At 43.9% G+C, this 15,933-nt stretch overlaps 1 protein-coding gene across 4 annotated transcripts; it reads left to right on the forward strand.

The window, feature by feature from the left end:
• The first annotated feature begins 8,356 nt into the window (after positions 1-8,356).
• Positions 8,357-14,272, forward strand: HJV (hemojuvelin BMP co-receptor). Of its 4 annotated transcripts, none has more exons than XM_053890307.1 (5): positions 8,357-8,539; positions 9,915-10,086; positions 10,457-10,493; positions 10,981-11,077; positions 11,538-14,272. In XM_053890307.1, the coding sequence occupies exons 2-5, from the start codon at positions 10,005-10,007 to the stop codon at positions 12,162-12,164; spliced, it is 843 nt and encodes a 280-aa protein (XP_053746282.1). In that variant the 5' UTR covers positions 8,357-8,539; positions 9,915-10,004; the 3' UTR covers positions 12,165-14,272. The 4 variants fall into 4 exon arrangements, with proteins under 4 accessions (XP_053746282.1, XP_053746280.1, XP_019292114.2 ...); XM_053890305.1 differs by adding an exon at positions 9,378-9,499 and having other exon boundaries at positions 8,358-8,539; positions 10,457-11,031; XM_019436569.2 differs by having other exon boundaries at positions 8,359-8,539; positions 10,457-11,031.
• Positions 14,273-15,933: the final 1,661 nt, after the last annotated feature.

The following is a 15,933-nucleotide window of genomic DNA, read 5'->3' on the forward strand; positions in this document are numbered from 1 at the left end:
ATGGAAAATGGTACAGCCACTCTGGAAAATAGTTTGGCCGTTTATTAAATGAGCAAACAAAAAAAACCCTCAATATGCAACTTTTATATGACCCAGCGTTTGCTCTCCTGGGAATTTATTCCAGAGAAATTAAAACTAATGTTCACACAAAAACCTGTACGCAAATGTTTAGAACAGATTTATTAATAAGATCCAAAAACTTGAAACGAAGCCAATGTCATTCAACAAATGAGTGGTACAGACCACAGTATATCTACAGCATGGAATACTACTCAGCAATAAAAAAGGAATAAACTACTGATACACACATGACTTGGATGACTTTCCAGAGAATTATGCTGAGTGAAAAAAGCCAATCCTGGGGCACCTGAGTGGCTCGGTTGGTTAAGCATCTGACTTTGGCTCAGGTCATGATCTCATGGCTCGTGAGTTGGAGGCCCACATCAAGCATCGGGCTCTGTGCTGACAGCTGAGAGCCTGGAGCCTCCTTTGGATTCTGTGTCCCTGTCTCTCCCCCTCCCCTGCTCATGCTCTGTCTCTCAAAAGTAAATAAACATTTTTTTAAAAAGCCCTCTTATAAAAAAAGAAAAGAAAAAAGACAATCCTCAAAGCCATACCTATTATGACTGTTTATATAATATTCTTAAAATGACAAGATTACAGGAATGGAGAACGGACTGGGTTTTACTAATGTTAAGGTAGGGATGGAAATGGGAGGGCAGTAGGTATGGCAACATGAGGGATCCTTGTGATGTCCTTTATCTTGATTGTATCAATGTCAGCATCTTGATTGTAATATTGTACTATAGTTTCCCAAGGTGTTACCATTGGGAAAAACTGGGCAGAGGGTACGTGGGATCTCTCTGTATTATTTTTTACAATTGCACTATAAAGCTATAATTATCTCAAAAGAATTAAGTTTATGTTTAATGAGTACAGAGTTTCAGTTTTGCAAGATACAAAGTTCTGGTGATTTAGTTGCACAATGTGAACGTACTTAACACTACCGAACTGTATATTTAAAAATGGTTAACATAGTAAATTTTATATTATGTGTATTTTACCACAATTAAATTTTTATAAAGAAACAAAAAAGTTTAATTTAAGTTTTAAAAAAAGGAGAAAGATTTTACAAACAAACAGAAACTAGAATTGAATGGGACAAAGTATAATTAATTCCACCGGAGGGGAGTGAAGAAACGCTGGAAACACTGCCCCACATCAGGAGCAAGGCCAGCATTAGAAGTCATAGCTCCTCACCAAATTATTTGAGATTCTCTTTTACTTAGAGCTTTTAAGATCCATATGAGCTCCTAACCCTTTTATGACTCAGATTTTCCCACATAATGCCAGATGGCATCAAGCTCAACTCTTCCTACTGTCCACAGAAATTCCTGTTTAAATGGACTTTCCTGTCTTCATCATCCCTTTAGACTGGTGGTTCTCAACTTTAGTCACACATAAAATCACATAGGGAGTATTAACAACAAAAATCCTGGTGGTTGGGTTCCACCTCGAGAAATGCTGTCTTAATTGGTCTGGGGTATAGTTTCAGCATCAGTATTTTTTTTTTTTAATGTTTATTCATTTTTTGAGAGACAGAGGGTGAGCACAGGAGGGACAGAGAGAGAGGGAGACACAGAATCCGAAGCAGGCTCCAGGCTCTGAGCTGTCAGCACAGAGCCCGACCGCGGGGCTGGAACTCACAGAGTGTGAGATCATGACCTGAGCCGACTGACTGAGCCACCCAGGCGCCCCTCTTACAACGTTTTTTAATGTTTATTTATTTTGAGACAGAGAAAGGTAGCAAGTGGGGGGAGAGGCAGAGAGAGAGGAAACAGAGGCTCAGTGCTGTCAGCGCAGACATGGGGCTGGATCTCATGATCTCATGATCTCATGGACGGTGACATCATGACCTGAGCTGAAATCAAGAGCTGGATGCTTAACCAACTGAACCAGCCAGGCGCCCCTCTCTCATTATTTTCACCCTCTGTTCTACCCTTGCCAGTTACTCACATGCACCTTCACAATCAGGAGAATATTCCTTTTTTCAGATGCTAGAAGATCTGCAGCTCCCAGGAGGCCAGGAGCCACTGATGGCAGGCTCCACAAACATCGAGGCCACTGTAAAAAAGAATGTTTCTTAATAATGTGTCTAATTCTTCACCTGAAGATAAGGAAACACAAAGCATAAAAACGCTTTATGGTGACAGAATTCAGTTCTTATCCAAATAGTTAATAGAGCATTTCCCCCTCTACAAGACCTCAAGATACAAATTAATATAAACCAAATAAACCAAACTAAGTCTGGAAGGGCCTATACTGTTATGGATAGTCTCAAGTATTTTTCAGAACTACTTGATGGCCAGAACAGAACTGCTTCAAGGCCGCCGTGAATCACTCTCTTAGAGTCAGAAGAGCAGGATCTGTTTGCCGATGGTTTTATTACTGTTTTGAGCTGGCTATTGACAGCCTCATTCAAGTGCCCACCTTGCTCTCACCACTGTCCACAGGAAAGGGGTAGCTCCTCCGTGAAGCCTGGTGGCCCAGCTTCAGTGCTTTCACAGTAAAGAGGAGTCAGGTCTGTCCCAGCCCCCTAGTAGGAGGCTTATGTACCCCTAAGAAATTGTAGTTAATATGTCAAAGCACACATTGGAGCATTTTTCTGGGGATGGGGCTTATATGTCTCATTAGATTTCAAAAGGAGTTTGTGATCCCTTCAAAGGAGGAGCCACCAATTTATAAACTCTCAATCCAAAAATAATCTCACACTTGCCAGCATCTTAACAAACTCATCCGAAAGAAACCCATCTTTTGCTGCATCAGCCTGCAATCGTTGATTTGAGAAGCATTTTATTTTTGGAGCTCTGTTCTTAATGCAGGGAAACACAAGCTCTGCTTTCTTCACCTTTCCAGGAATTGATGAAAACACCAAATGTGTAGATAAAGTATTCTTTACAAAGTAAAGAGTATGTCTTTACATAATAGTTCCAAATGAGTAACACGGCAGAATTCCAAGCTATGAAAAATGAATGCTTTTTTATTTAACTTAAATTTAAATTCCCACTTCCAAAAATATTTGATTTGCTTTTATTCTAACTTAATTTATCCAAAAGAGATTTAAAGAGACTTGCAAAAAGGTAAACAGTGCCTCACATGTAACCAAAAACAAACATAACAAACAACAAGTAACATAAAAATAGAAAATTCAAAAGCTATAAAAAAAGACAAACTATATAACAAAACCCCAAATTTATATAAATACTATGAGCATTATATTTTCCTCTGAACTTCTCTAAACAGTTAAAACAAAAAGAGAAACAGAAAGAAAACAAGTTATATAATTCTCACTGCCTCTTAAAAGAAAACTTATGAAGAAAGAAAGAAAGAAAGAAAGAAAGAAAGAAAGAAAGAAAGAAAGAAAGAAAAGCATCAAGCTGACAAAAAAGGCAAACTTTTCCTCTACGGTGAAGGCCCTTTCCTCAAGTAGGCCCTTATACTATAACTGAATACCTAGTGACCATCCCTGAGATTATTTGAAATGAATTTTGAAACAGTATCTTGTTACGCAAAAAAAACAACAACAACAAAAAACTTGTTTCCTAGTTGTTTCTTTCATTTGACACAAAATAAAAGAGGCTGTCAAATGATTAACTTCTATGTTTTCAGCACACTGCTAGAAGTTAAGAAGTTTCAATGTGTTTAAACACACTAGAATTTTGTTTAACTCCTTAGGTATATAAAAGCTGGAGGCCAGCCTGTCTCTCTTCTTACCACTCAGTGAGGGGCTCATTCTCTTGGCCCGCACTCAACTTTGAAGATCTAGGACTGTTTTCTCTGGTCAACTATTTCTTGCATCTTGTCTCAATCTGTATCTTTTCTTTTTTTCCTTTTCTCCATCTAAGTTCAGCCACCTGTGAACCCACAGAAGACGCTATCATGCAAAGAATATTGACTTCTGAGTCAGAAAAATCTGGACTTGAATTAGGCAACTTTGGACAAGATGGTCTCTCTGAGCTTCGTCTTCTATAAAACAGGGATAAAATTTGCCTTTCAGTGTTGTTGTAAGGATTCGAAATACTATCATCAGATCACTCAGCATAGCATGTGGCACCAGCAGATGTTCAAAAATATTTAAACCATTTCTACTATGATGGGTACATTTGTCCAGGTAGGTCCATTTTAATGTGTCTCGTGACAATACTCTGTACCCATTTCCAAGTCTTCTCCTTTATTTTAAAACCCACAGCTTCTTGCTGTGTTTCTCCTGTCATTTAACCTTGTCTGTGCTTTCAAAAGGGTGCTCACCTCTTGGCCACAGGTGGGTTTTTCATCCCAGTACATAGAATATGCAAATTAGTAGCTGTTATCCAACTGGTTCTACTTCCTTTCTGGTTGCAGTTACTTCCTAACACACAAGGATCGTGCAATACAGACTTGGATATTAATTGAAGTGTAAAAATTTAGATACCCAATTACTGAAATGCCTCTGTGTCTTGACAATATTCAATCCCAAATTGGCCCTCACTAGGCTAAACTGTAGTTAAGAATTATCCCGGGGCGCCTGCGTGGCTCAGTTGGTTAAACATCTGACTTTGGCTCAAGTCATGATCTCACGGTCTGCTCCCTGAGTTCTAGCCCCACGTCGGGCTCTATGCTCAGAGCCTGAAGCTTGCTTCGGGATTCTGTGTCTCCCTCTCTTTCTCTGCCCCTTCCCCATTCGCTGTCTCTCTCCGTCTCTCGAAAAATAAGCGTTTAAAAAAAAAAAAAAAAAAGGTTATCCAACAGAGGCTGGAACTCTAGAAGAGGCCCATCCCATAATAACAGCAGCACTCTTACCTTGCTGCAGCAAGCCATGTAAGCCCAACTTTTTTGACTACAGGTTTGTTCTGGGTGGTGTTTGGTCAATAGGCTTTGACAAGGATGATGGTCAAATTGCTCCAGTACCAACTGAGTACACACACACACACACACACACACACACACACACACACTCAATGGGCTTACAGATAATTTCTGACTTTAAAGTTCTATTATGGGGGCACATGGGTGGCTCAGTCGGTTAAACATCTGACTTCAGCTCAGGTCATGATCTCGTGGTCTGGTCGGTGAGTTCTAGCCCTGAGTCAAGACTCTGAGCTGTCAGATCAGATTCTGCTTCAGATTCTGTGTCCCCCTCTCTCTCTGCCCCTCCTCTGCTGGCTGTCTCTCAAAAATGAATAAACATTAAAAAAAATTTTTTAAAGCTTTATTATGGAAATTTTCAAACATTTACAAAAAGAAAGAGTCTGGTATAATGAATACCTGAGTATCCACCACCCACTTTGAACAATTATCAATTCATGTTTCAATCTCATTTTATCACTTCTCCCGACCTATAAGCATTCCAGCTATCTTATCATTTCATCCGCAAATATTTCAAGATGTAACTATAAAAGATAAGCACTTGCTTTTTTAAAAGTACTGCTTATCACACAGACGACTTTATAAATCAAGTATCCATTAACTGTTCATTAGCCTTCAAATTTCCCCAATTGTCTCATAATTTTTGTTTATTTGCTTTCTTGAATTAGAATCCAATAAAATCTACACTCTGCAACTGTTTGATGCCTCTTAAGTCTCTTTTAATACATGAGTTCTCTCTCCTTTTCTTTTTCGTTCTTCTTCAACTTGTTAGAAAGCCGAAGTAATTTTCCTTCAGAGTATTCCCACAATCTGGATTTGCGCCTCAGAGGTATCATTTATATCTCCTGTATTCCCTGTGAATTAGTAGTTATCTTTACACTAGATCAGATTCAGACTGAAAGGGCTTTTTTTTTTTTGCAAGGCTGCTTCAATAGGTGGCATTTTGTACTCCACCCATGCTCTGGAGGACATAATGTTTGTCTCTCCTTTCATGCTGAATTGTTGATCATTGCCTAGATACATTCATTCCAAATGGTGATTTTGTAATTATGCCATTCCTTCTTCATTTATTCGCTGGAAAACTTCTACAAAGAGAAATTTCCCCCTCATCTTGAATTCCCACGGGAAAAACAGGATGAATTCTTGGTTCTTTCCAGTTACTAGCAGTTTTCAAAATACTGAGTTGAGCCCTAGAATTCTCCGATAATGAGTTTGTGTTTTTAAGTATCATTGGGAACTCATTGATTTAAACATATTTGCTACAAATATGATGGTTGAACATATCAAATATGCAAATAGTATCCATTTTGACACTCAAATTGTCCCATCTTTGGCCAGTGGGACCTACTCTAGTTGCTTCTGAGTCCTTTTGATACAATCCTAATAGTTAAAGAAAAAAAATTTTTTAATGTTTATTTATTTTTGAGAGAGAGTGAGACAGAGCATGAGCAGGGGAGGGCCAGAGAGAGAGGGAGACACAGAATCAGAAGCAGGCTTCAGGCTCTGGGCTGTCTGCACAGAGCCCGACATGGGGCTCAGGCCCATGAACCATGAGATCATGACCTGAGCTGAAGTCAGACACTTAGCCGACTGAGCCACCCAGGCGCCCCCAATCCTAATAGTTTTTGAAGGCTTCCTTGCTTATCTTGGACGATACCTGAAATCATCCATTTCCCTAAGGAGTTCCTTTCAGTGCGAAATGGTGTTTAGAAAGCTCAGTTCAAATGTAGGGGTGTCATTGCTACTGGGTTACTGTTTCTAGGCCTTTTCACCATAAAGCTAGGAAATGTTTTAGGATAGAATATGCCTTGAGCTCACAGTTATATTTCCAATTTAAATTCAGAATTACAGAATTCTTATTTAACTTCATCAATGATAAATCTGTATCTCTTTATCCTACACCAAAACTCCTGGTTCACAAAGACACTGTCATTAATACTTGTTTGTTTTATTCCACAGTTCACCCGTGATAGTTGCAGAATAACAATATCAACACTGCCACCAACAATATCACTACTTGAAAATCTTTTTGCATTTCTTTTTGTCCTTAGAGTGGATCCCACTTGGGATGTCACAAATGATTGTGTTTTAAAATCACTTGAATAGTTTGGTTGGGGACATTTTACATTTTTGTAATGCAATCCTTGTGCTAGGGACTCATGTAGTTGAGAGAAATCTAAATTTTTCAGAAATATATGCAAAGGGGCACCTGGGTGGTTCAGTTGGTTAAGCATCGGACTCTTGTTTTCAGCCTGGGTCATGAGCTCATGGTTTCATGAGTTCAAGCCCCACATTGGGCTCTGTGCTGGCATCGTGAAGCCTGCTTGGGATTCTCTCCCTCTCTCTCTCTTTCTCTCTCTTTGCCCCTCCCCTGCTCACACTGTCTGTCTCTCTCAAAAATAAACTTAAAATAATAATAATAAAGAAATATCTGCATAAAAAAGAGAATACTGTGTAGATCTCTAGATGCTGAATTAGATGCAAAATCAATTAATCAAATGCCTTAGTAGCACTATTTGGACGGCCTTTGTGTTCACTTCGCTTGGCAAGTATAAGAGATGGTGACCCCAGATGCCTAGGGCTGCAAAAATATGACATGGCTAAATCCTTGGTTGCAATATCTTAAAAGGTCACAAGATTATGTTACTCCACAAAAGTATCTTTCTGAATCTCTTTTTCTCTCAGTTTCTCTGTCCAAGTCCCCCTCCCCTGTCGATCAGTAATCCTCAAAAAATTCTATCCCTATTCCTTCTTGCCCTCTTTGCCTATGTTAGCCTCCTCCCCTAACAACTCAGGAGCTTACGTTTTGTGCTTGTATCAGTGAGAGGGAGGGAAGCGGCATTGCTATATAAACTAAGGGAATGAAATGGAGGAGGTCGGGGGGATAGACAGCTGCAAGGATCTGGACCAGTCGACTGAAACAAACCCTCGTCCTAAGCAACTCAGAGCTCAGATTTCTTCTCTGGACAGCTGGCTTTTTTCGTCCTTCTGAAATACTCTGCGCAGAGGGGGAGGGGCTGTGAACTGCCTCTGCTATCGACCTCATTTAAAGGCAGCTACCTCCTAGATATGTTCTGTAGAAACTAAATGCAATATTCAATATAGCAGAGATGAGGGTGGTGAAAGAAAGGTATGTAATTTCTCACTCTAGTTTTTAAAGGCCGGGAACTCGTTACTGAGAATGCTGGAGGGCTGCCTGGAGTAGGCAGTGACTAGAGTCACATAACCTGCAAGTGGATATCTGACTTGCCTATGATATTTCTCTCCCCCCCTTCCCCACTTGGCACCCTATACTCCATATTCTTTCTAATCCTCCTACTCTCCCCCCACCCCATACCCTACCCCCACTAACGTTCCTGGGATTTTGGACTTAGCTATTTTTAAAACAGTCAACTCAGTAGCCACCTCCCTCCCCCGCTCAGCTGTCCAGTACTCTGGCCAGCCATTTACTCCACCTTCCCCCCACACCAAACCTTCTCTGGTTCCCTGACCTCAGTGAGATTGCAGCCGGTCTGGGGACCTGGGGGAGACATGGAGAAAGAGACGGGGGAACCCCTGGCCGGAGCTGACGGACAGAGTAGGCAGTCATGGCTGGAGGATTGGATATCAGAGTAATGTTTGACCCCTGGAAACAGTAAGTCAAAATGAAATTGCAATTCCTTTAATAAGCTTTTGGAATGAAGTTAGGCTTTCATAAAATTGCAACACCTACTTGAATGTCTCTGGGCCAGAAGCTAGGATCTCTTTCATACCAAGGTGCCTGTCTCCATTTCTCCTCCTGTCTTATTTCTTTCTGGCTGCTGCCCACTGGCCTCTTGAAGTTTAGTCTTCCACCTCTCCTCTGCCTGTTTTAGCTCCTTCCTTACCCTGTAGCCTCAGACTTCTGATGAAGTTTTAGGAGTTTCCCATATCCCCTATTCTGTGGTTTTCTCACCAAAGCCAAATTTAGCCTCAGATGATTAGTCACTGATACCCTTCTACCCTGCTTCTACTCCACAGTGCCCTTCACATCGGCCTTCCGAGGCTGGGGGCTATTCTTGTAAATTATTTATGCCCACACTGTAGTCTCACCATCCTCTTCTCCCTCCTGCATGACTCCTACCTCAGTCCACATCCTTACCCCGAGAAAGGGGAGTTTGGCAGGAGAAACTCAGCCCCTCCCCAAGGCCTGTCCTCATCAGAGGCCTGAGAACTTCTGCAGGGAGAAGATTAATGAAAAGAGTGGTTCTTCAGTCAGGTTTGGAAAAGTAAAAAAAAAAAAAAAAAAAAAAAAAAAAAAAAAAAAAAAAAAATATATATATATATATATATATATATATATATATATACAAGAACTGTGGACTCAGCACAAACAAATATTGATTTGCATGCTTGGTTTGCATCCCACTATTCCATGAGAGAGGATTTTATATAGTCTCAGCTCAGTTGATGAAAGAGATCGGTCCCTTTTCATCCGAATACTGATGTTCCAGAGAGAGAGATGTGCGTATACCACCCTCACTCCTTGCAAAAACTTCTGACACAAAGGAGGAAGAGAAATGAGTGACCCCTGGAGGGTGCTCCCCCTCCCCAGATGGGGAGGGGCAAATAAGAGGTATGTTTCTGAAGTATTTCCAGATCCTAATTTTATTGAGGAGCCCACTGGGACGACTGGAGTCTGTTCCATCCTCACGATCCCTCTATTTTTGACACTTCTGCTGTTTGATAGCTTAGCGTGGGGCAATACAGTGGACTCTGCTCTACCCGCCCCCCCCCCCCCCCCCCCCGCCCCAGCAGTCTAGTCAACCTTCCTTCCACCCCCACCTCAGGGTATTGCATAAGGGACCTGAAAGTGGCCACAAGAGCAGGGCACAGAGGCTTCACAGCCACACATACCGTTTGGGGAGCCCCATTCTCCCCAAACTCCAGCCGCTAGTCCTTTACCTGATCTTCCCAGATTCTCTGCACATCATCCTGAATGACCTTCAACTCTTCTCTCTTCCCATGCCCGACCAAATTTCTTTTTTCAGTCCCTTACAGGAAGTCCGGTCAAAATTCACTAGGTAGGAGGGTCATCAGCTGGAAAGAGCCGGAGCCTGGGGGGACCTGGCCGGATAGGTATGGGGGATCCAGGCCGGTCCCCCCATGGCAGCCCCCCAACTCTAAGCACTCTCACCCTCCTGCTGCTCCTCTGTGGACATGGTAAGGAAGGGCTAGGGAAGGGCTGGGGAACCTGGAGGGTCCGCTGCTGTGCAAGGGTGGGCAGGTGACCCCGTGTGAGGAGAAAGGACGGGCGCTGGGGGGTTCCAGTCACTCGCCGGACTCTCAAGCAGATATTTTTTTAATTTCCCATTCGCCTTGGGGAAGAGCCCTGGAAAAGCGCTTAATCCACAGGGGGAAGAGATCTGACGGGCTCACACGTTTTTAGCAAGACTGAGTGAACACAGGACTAGGGGGCTGGGGGCTGGAGATCAGTTGGGTTTTAGAAACAGCTGGAATCCCCTTCACCAGTTTGGGGAGAGTTACGGGGGGATCCGGGGGCCGTCTCACAGTCCTCTGCCTTTGTCCTCAGCTCATTCTCAATGCAAGATCCTCCGCTGCAATGCTGAGTATGTATCGTCCACCCTGAGCCTTAGAGGTGGGAGGTCACCGGGAGCCCTGCGAGGAGGAGCAGGAGGAGGGGGCCGAGGTGGAGGGGTGGGCTCCGGCGGCCTCTGTCGAGCCCTCCGCTCCTACGCTCTCTGCACCCGGCGCACCGCCCGCACCTGCCGCGGGGACCTGGCCTTCCATTCGGCGGTGCACGGGATCGAAGACCTGATGATCCAGCACAACTGCTCCCGCCAGGGCCCCACGGCCCCGCCCCCGGCCCGCGGCCCCGCCCTTCCAGGCGCAGGCCCCGCCCGCTCCTCCGGCCCCCCAGCCCCGGACCCCTGTGACTATGAAGGCCAGTTTTCCCGGCTGCACGGCCGTCCCCCGGGCTTCTTGCATTGCGCCTCCTTCGGGGACCCCCACGTGCGCAGCTTTCACCACCACTTTCACACGTGCCGTGTCCAAGGAGCTTGGCCCCTGCTGGATAATGACTTCCTTTTTGTCCAGGCCACCAGCTCCCCCGTGGCATCGGGGGCCAACGCCACCGCCACCCGGAAGGTCAGGGACTCAGCAGCAACTCCAGACCCTCTCATGGTCGCCCACGGTACCACTCCCTCCCACCCCCAACTGTGGCACAGCAATGCTCGCTATTCCCTTTCCTCCTCCACCTCCCCTGCATCTCCTGCCCCCCCCCCCCCCCCCCCCCCCCCCCCCCCCCGCCCCAAGCACTCTTTCCTTAAGTCACTTTCCTTCGCTGGGAGTTTCACTCAAATGCAGAAGACACAAGAGAACGTTGAGAGGAGAGCTGAGGAGCCCTAGGTTGAGAAGTTACAGAAGGGAAACCTTGTCTTCTGAGTTGCTGAGATTGAGGCCAAAAGGAGGGGGAGGGGTTGAGCAGGGATGGGGCAATACTGGAGTACCAGAGAAGGGATCAGAGTGAGCGAGGGCTACGACAAGCCTCGAGTCTCTGCCGAGATCAAGTCCCTGACTGTGGGTGAGGCCTGACTGCCGAGGGATGGGAGCACTCAGCCCAAAATGAACTGTTTTCCCTCTTGCCCTCACAGCTCACCATTATATTTAAGAACATGCAGGAATGCATTGATCAGAAGGTCTACCAGGCTGAGGTGGACAATCTTCCAGCAGCCTTTGAAGATGGCTCTATCAATGGAGGTGACCGACCCGGGGGGTCCAGTCTGTCCATTGGAACTGCTAACCCTGGGAACCACGTGGAGATCCGAGCCGCCTATATTGGCACAACTATAATCATCCGGCAGACAGCTGGGCAGCTCTCCTTCTCCATCAAGGTAGCAGAGGACGTGGCCCGGGCCTTCTCAGCTGAGCAAGACCTGCAGCTCTGTGTTGGGGGGTGCCCCCCAAGTCAGCGACTCTCTCGCTCAGAGCGCAGCCGCCGGGGAGCTCTGACCATTGACACCGCCAGACGGCTGTGTAAGGAAGGGCTGCCAGTTGAAGATGCTTATTTCCACTCCTGTGTCTTTGATGTTTTGATCTCTGGTGACCCGAACTTCACTGTGGCAGCTCAGGCGGCTTTGGAGGATGCCCGAGCCTTCCTGCCGGACTTAGAAAAGCTGCACCTCTTCCCCTCGGATGCTGGGGTTCCTCTTTCCTCGGGAACCCTCCTAGCCCCACTCATTTGGAGTGGGCTCTTTGTTCTGTGGCTTTGCATTCAGTAACGTGGCCAGCAACCCCATGATTGGGTTGGAAATGATGTGGGCATAGAGGCTGGCAGAGAAGAACATAAAGAATCATGGAAGGAAACAGTGGTCACCAGCAGACATGTGAAATAATGCCATTTAAACAGAGTCAGATAAGGCTGCAGTCCTGGACTGAAATGATCACGGAATAAGGGTTCTGGGCAAAGCTTCTGCAATCTAGACCTCTGTGGGGGCTCTTTGTCCATTTTTCCAGTCCCAGTTATGATCCGCAAACTGTTGTACTCCACCTACTCCTGAAATCACCCCAACAACTGTCGACGTTATAGGGGTCCTGATGATCAGTAGAAAACTTAAGGATTTAGACTTTTCAGAGGAAAGAATTGAGAGAGGAACACGCGATCACTACCTATGAGAGATTCAAAGATCTAATGATATTTTCTCTTGGAAAATGGAAAGAGGAGGAAATGATTAAAGATGGAATTTATTTGACAAATATAAGTGGGTAAGATGTGTCCTGCTTTCTCGGTTCAGAAGTGAAGTGGGGGTCGTCGGGATCTTAGGAGGATCGTCTGGACCCTTTGGAGGATGGCACAGATAGGAAAGAAGCCGGCATCCCGCCCCTAAATGATCTGTTACTAAAGCGATGAATTCTTCACACCCTCTTCGGTGGCCTATGCCGAATCTCTTTACACATGCTTGAAATGGAGTACAAGCAATGTATTCACTCCATTGAAAGACAGCTCAGCAGTATCCGATATTATTTCTGCCCCCAGGATGCTCACAGGCTATTAGGGAGACACAACTGATTCACATGAAGGAGTGATGAGTGTGCAGTTATCCCCTACATTCTGTGGTACAATGAATTCAGATGGGAAGGTAGTTGATTCGAACTAAGGAAATAATAAAGAAGAGGTAATAGAAGAGATGGGATTTGAAGTGATCTTTGATGACTGGGTAGGATTTGAATTGTTAAGGACCTGCCGGGGCAATGGAAACCACCTGGAGTTATGCATAGATTCATGATTCAGTGAGGAAACCAGCAAAACTCAAATGAAATAGATAGGAAGTAAAGGCATAGAACAGTAGATGGACAGAGGCCAAATTAGCAGGCATCTTGAAAGTGGGTCCAAGGAGTTTAAATTAATAGCTAACATTTATTAGAGCTTAAAACCTACCAGGCAATGTTCTAAACATTTTAAAAACATAAATTCATTTAATTCTCACAACTCTCTAAGGAAGGTTAATAGTCTCACCTTTACTTTTATATAGGGAAACTGAGGTATAACAAGATTAAGCAACTTGCCCACAATCATACAGCTAATAAAGGGTATAGCAGTAATTAATTAATTGACAATAATTGTCGAACCCAGGCGTTGGGCTCCAGAGCCTTAACTCTTAACCACTATGCTGTGTTGTCAAGGAAACAGAGGGCCATTAAAGATTCTGGGTGTGGAGGTGGGCAAGGAAGTGGAGCTGTGGCTGCCAACAGGGCACAGACGACTTTTTCCTTTTGTCATCAGAAGCCCAAAGGGAGAGCTGGGGAGAGGAGGAACAAAAGCCCAAAGTTGAAGGGATCTAGTTTGTAGAAGAGAAAACTGAGAATAGAAGTTGTTCTATTGACTTCATTGTTCACACTTCTCTTCTCTCAGTATCACCCACCTGACCATAAACCCCCTGGATACCCCCAGGGCTTACCAGGCAGGGTGTGTTATCTGGCTTGCCAGTTCAAATCTTTTTGCATGTCTTTATCCCCTCTTCCCTCCTCTCTGTATCCTCTAAGCACTACAGCCACTCTGCCACTCCCTCAAATCACAGTCTTCACACTTTCTGAAACCTGTAGGGGATCTAGAAAACCATCTGTTCTAATGGAAGAGAATGGGGGAGATGGTGGTGTCCAAGGCTGTCCCTTCACACAGGCATTTTCCCTCAAAAACTCTTTTTTTAGAAAGTGCTCCTGGGGTGCCTGGGTGGCTCAGTGGGTTAAGTGTCCGACTTCGGTTCAGGCCATGATCTCCTGGTTCGTGGGTTTGAGCCCCGTGTGCTTCAGGTTCTGTGTCTCTCTCTTTCCCTCTGTCCCTCCCTGCTTGCGCTCTGTCTCTGTCTCTCAAAAATGAATAAACATTTTTTTTTTTTTAAAGTGCTCCTTATATTGGTTCTCTTAACTCAAAAGAGTAACTTTATCTCTCAGGTGTGGGAATTTCAAGTCAGTCAAGAATTTCATAGCCAAATGGTAAATGAGATTCTTTCATGGTACCTGTCATGTAACACTGTTTCCTTTGCCCAAACTTAAGGTTAGCCCTATTACAAGGGAGTATTTAAAAATGGGTAGCTTGGAATAAGCACATGAAAAGATGCTCAACATCATTAGTCACGAAGGGAATGCAAATCAAATTAGTCACAATGAGAAAACACTACTCAACCACTAGAATGGCTAAAATTGACAAGATTGACCATATCAAGTGTTGGCAAGAAGTGGAGCTCTCACAAGCTGCTGGTGCGAATGTAAAATGGTACAACCACTTCGTAAAAACAGTTTGGCAATTTCTTTAAAGCCAAGCATACAGCTACCATATGATCTAAACATTCCGCTCCTAGGTATTGACCCAAGAGAAATGAGGATAACATGTCAGCACAAAGACTTGCATACAAATGTTCGTTACAGTTTTCTCTGTAATAACCAACAAAATTAGAAACTGGAGACAACCCAAATGTCCATTCACAGATGAATGGATACACCAGTTGTATTAACCCATACAACAGAATATCAGTCAGCGATAAAATGAAATAAACTAGTACACATAACAACATGATGAATCTCAAGATAATCATGCAAGCAAAGAAGCCAAACAAAAGAAGAGTGTATACTGTGTGCTTCCATTTTTATAAAATTTTAGAAAATGCAAACTAATACATAGTTTGGAAATGGGTGAAAAGGGGGAAGGGGGAAGGGATGGTTTACAAAGGGGCAAGAGGAAATTTTGAGAGTCACGTGTTCATTAACCTGATTGTGGCAGCAATCTCATGAGTATATGTATGTCAAAACCCATGAAGTTATATACTTTAAATATGTGTAGTTTATTATACATCAAGTATACCCAATAAAGCTGTAATTAAAAAAATTATTTTATTTTATTTTTTGAGAGAAAGAAAGAGAGAGAGAGCAGGGGAGGGGCAGAGAGAAGGGGAGAGAGAGAATCCCAAGCAGGCTCTGCACCATCAGCACAGAGCCCAATGCGGGGCTTGAACCCACAAACTGTGAGATCATGACCTGAACCAAAGAATCAAGAGTCAGACACTTAACCCACGGAGCCACCCAGGCACCCCAAGCTGTAGTTTTTTTTAAAAACAGGTACCCCATCTTCCCCTTTTCCTTTGTTGGATCAGACAAAGGCTCAGAATGATCCCAGTATCAAAAGAAAGATTAGAAAACAAAACAACAAAAAAGAAAACCTAAGGAAGATTAGAACAGACTTTTCTTCTTCTAGAAAAGGAAAAGAGGAGGATAATGGATCAAGGAAAAGAGAATATTTCATGATTTCATTCCTTCCTCAGATGAAGTCATTCTAAAGGTCAGCTACCTTTAGAAAAGGCCATTTTCTGGCTTAAAAACATCAGCCCTGCCCCTCAGAATTCCATCTTTCTCTTCCAACAACAGTCAGCAGGTGGCGGTGGTGACTAGAAAGAATTACTCGGTGGGGCGGGGGCAAGTCTCCCTGAGAAAGAAAAATGGATTTCTTAGATTATTAGGTATGTTGGTCATTTGAGAAAAAATTCTAATAAACATTTG

Source organism: Panthera pardus, unplaced genomic scaffold (genome assembly GCF_024362965.1).
Source record: "Panthera pardus isolate Hobbes unplaced genomic scaffold, ASM2436296v1 HiC_scaffold_11, whole genome shotgun sequence".
NCBI classification, from domain to species: domain Eukaryota; kingdom Metazoa; phylum Chordata; class Mammalia; order Carnivora; family Felidae; genus Panthera; species Panthera pardus.

Excerpts from the sequence above, each read along its gene's own strand:
- HJV (XM_053890305.1), top strand. The coding sequence starts at position 10,005 with ATGGGGGATCCAGGCCGGTCCCCCCATGGCAGCCCCCCAACTCTAAGC. Across the intron at positions 10,087-10,456 it reads GCTGCTCCTCTGTGGACATG|CTCATTCTCAATGCAAGATC; the intron begins GTAAGGAAGGGC and ends CTTTGTCCTCAG. Across the intron at positions 11,032-11,537 it reads ACGCCACCGCCACCCGGAAG|CTCACCATTATATTTAAGAA; the intron begins GTCAGGGACTCA and ends TTGCCCTCACAG.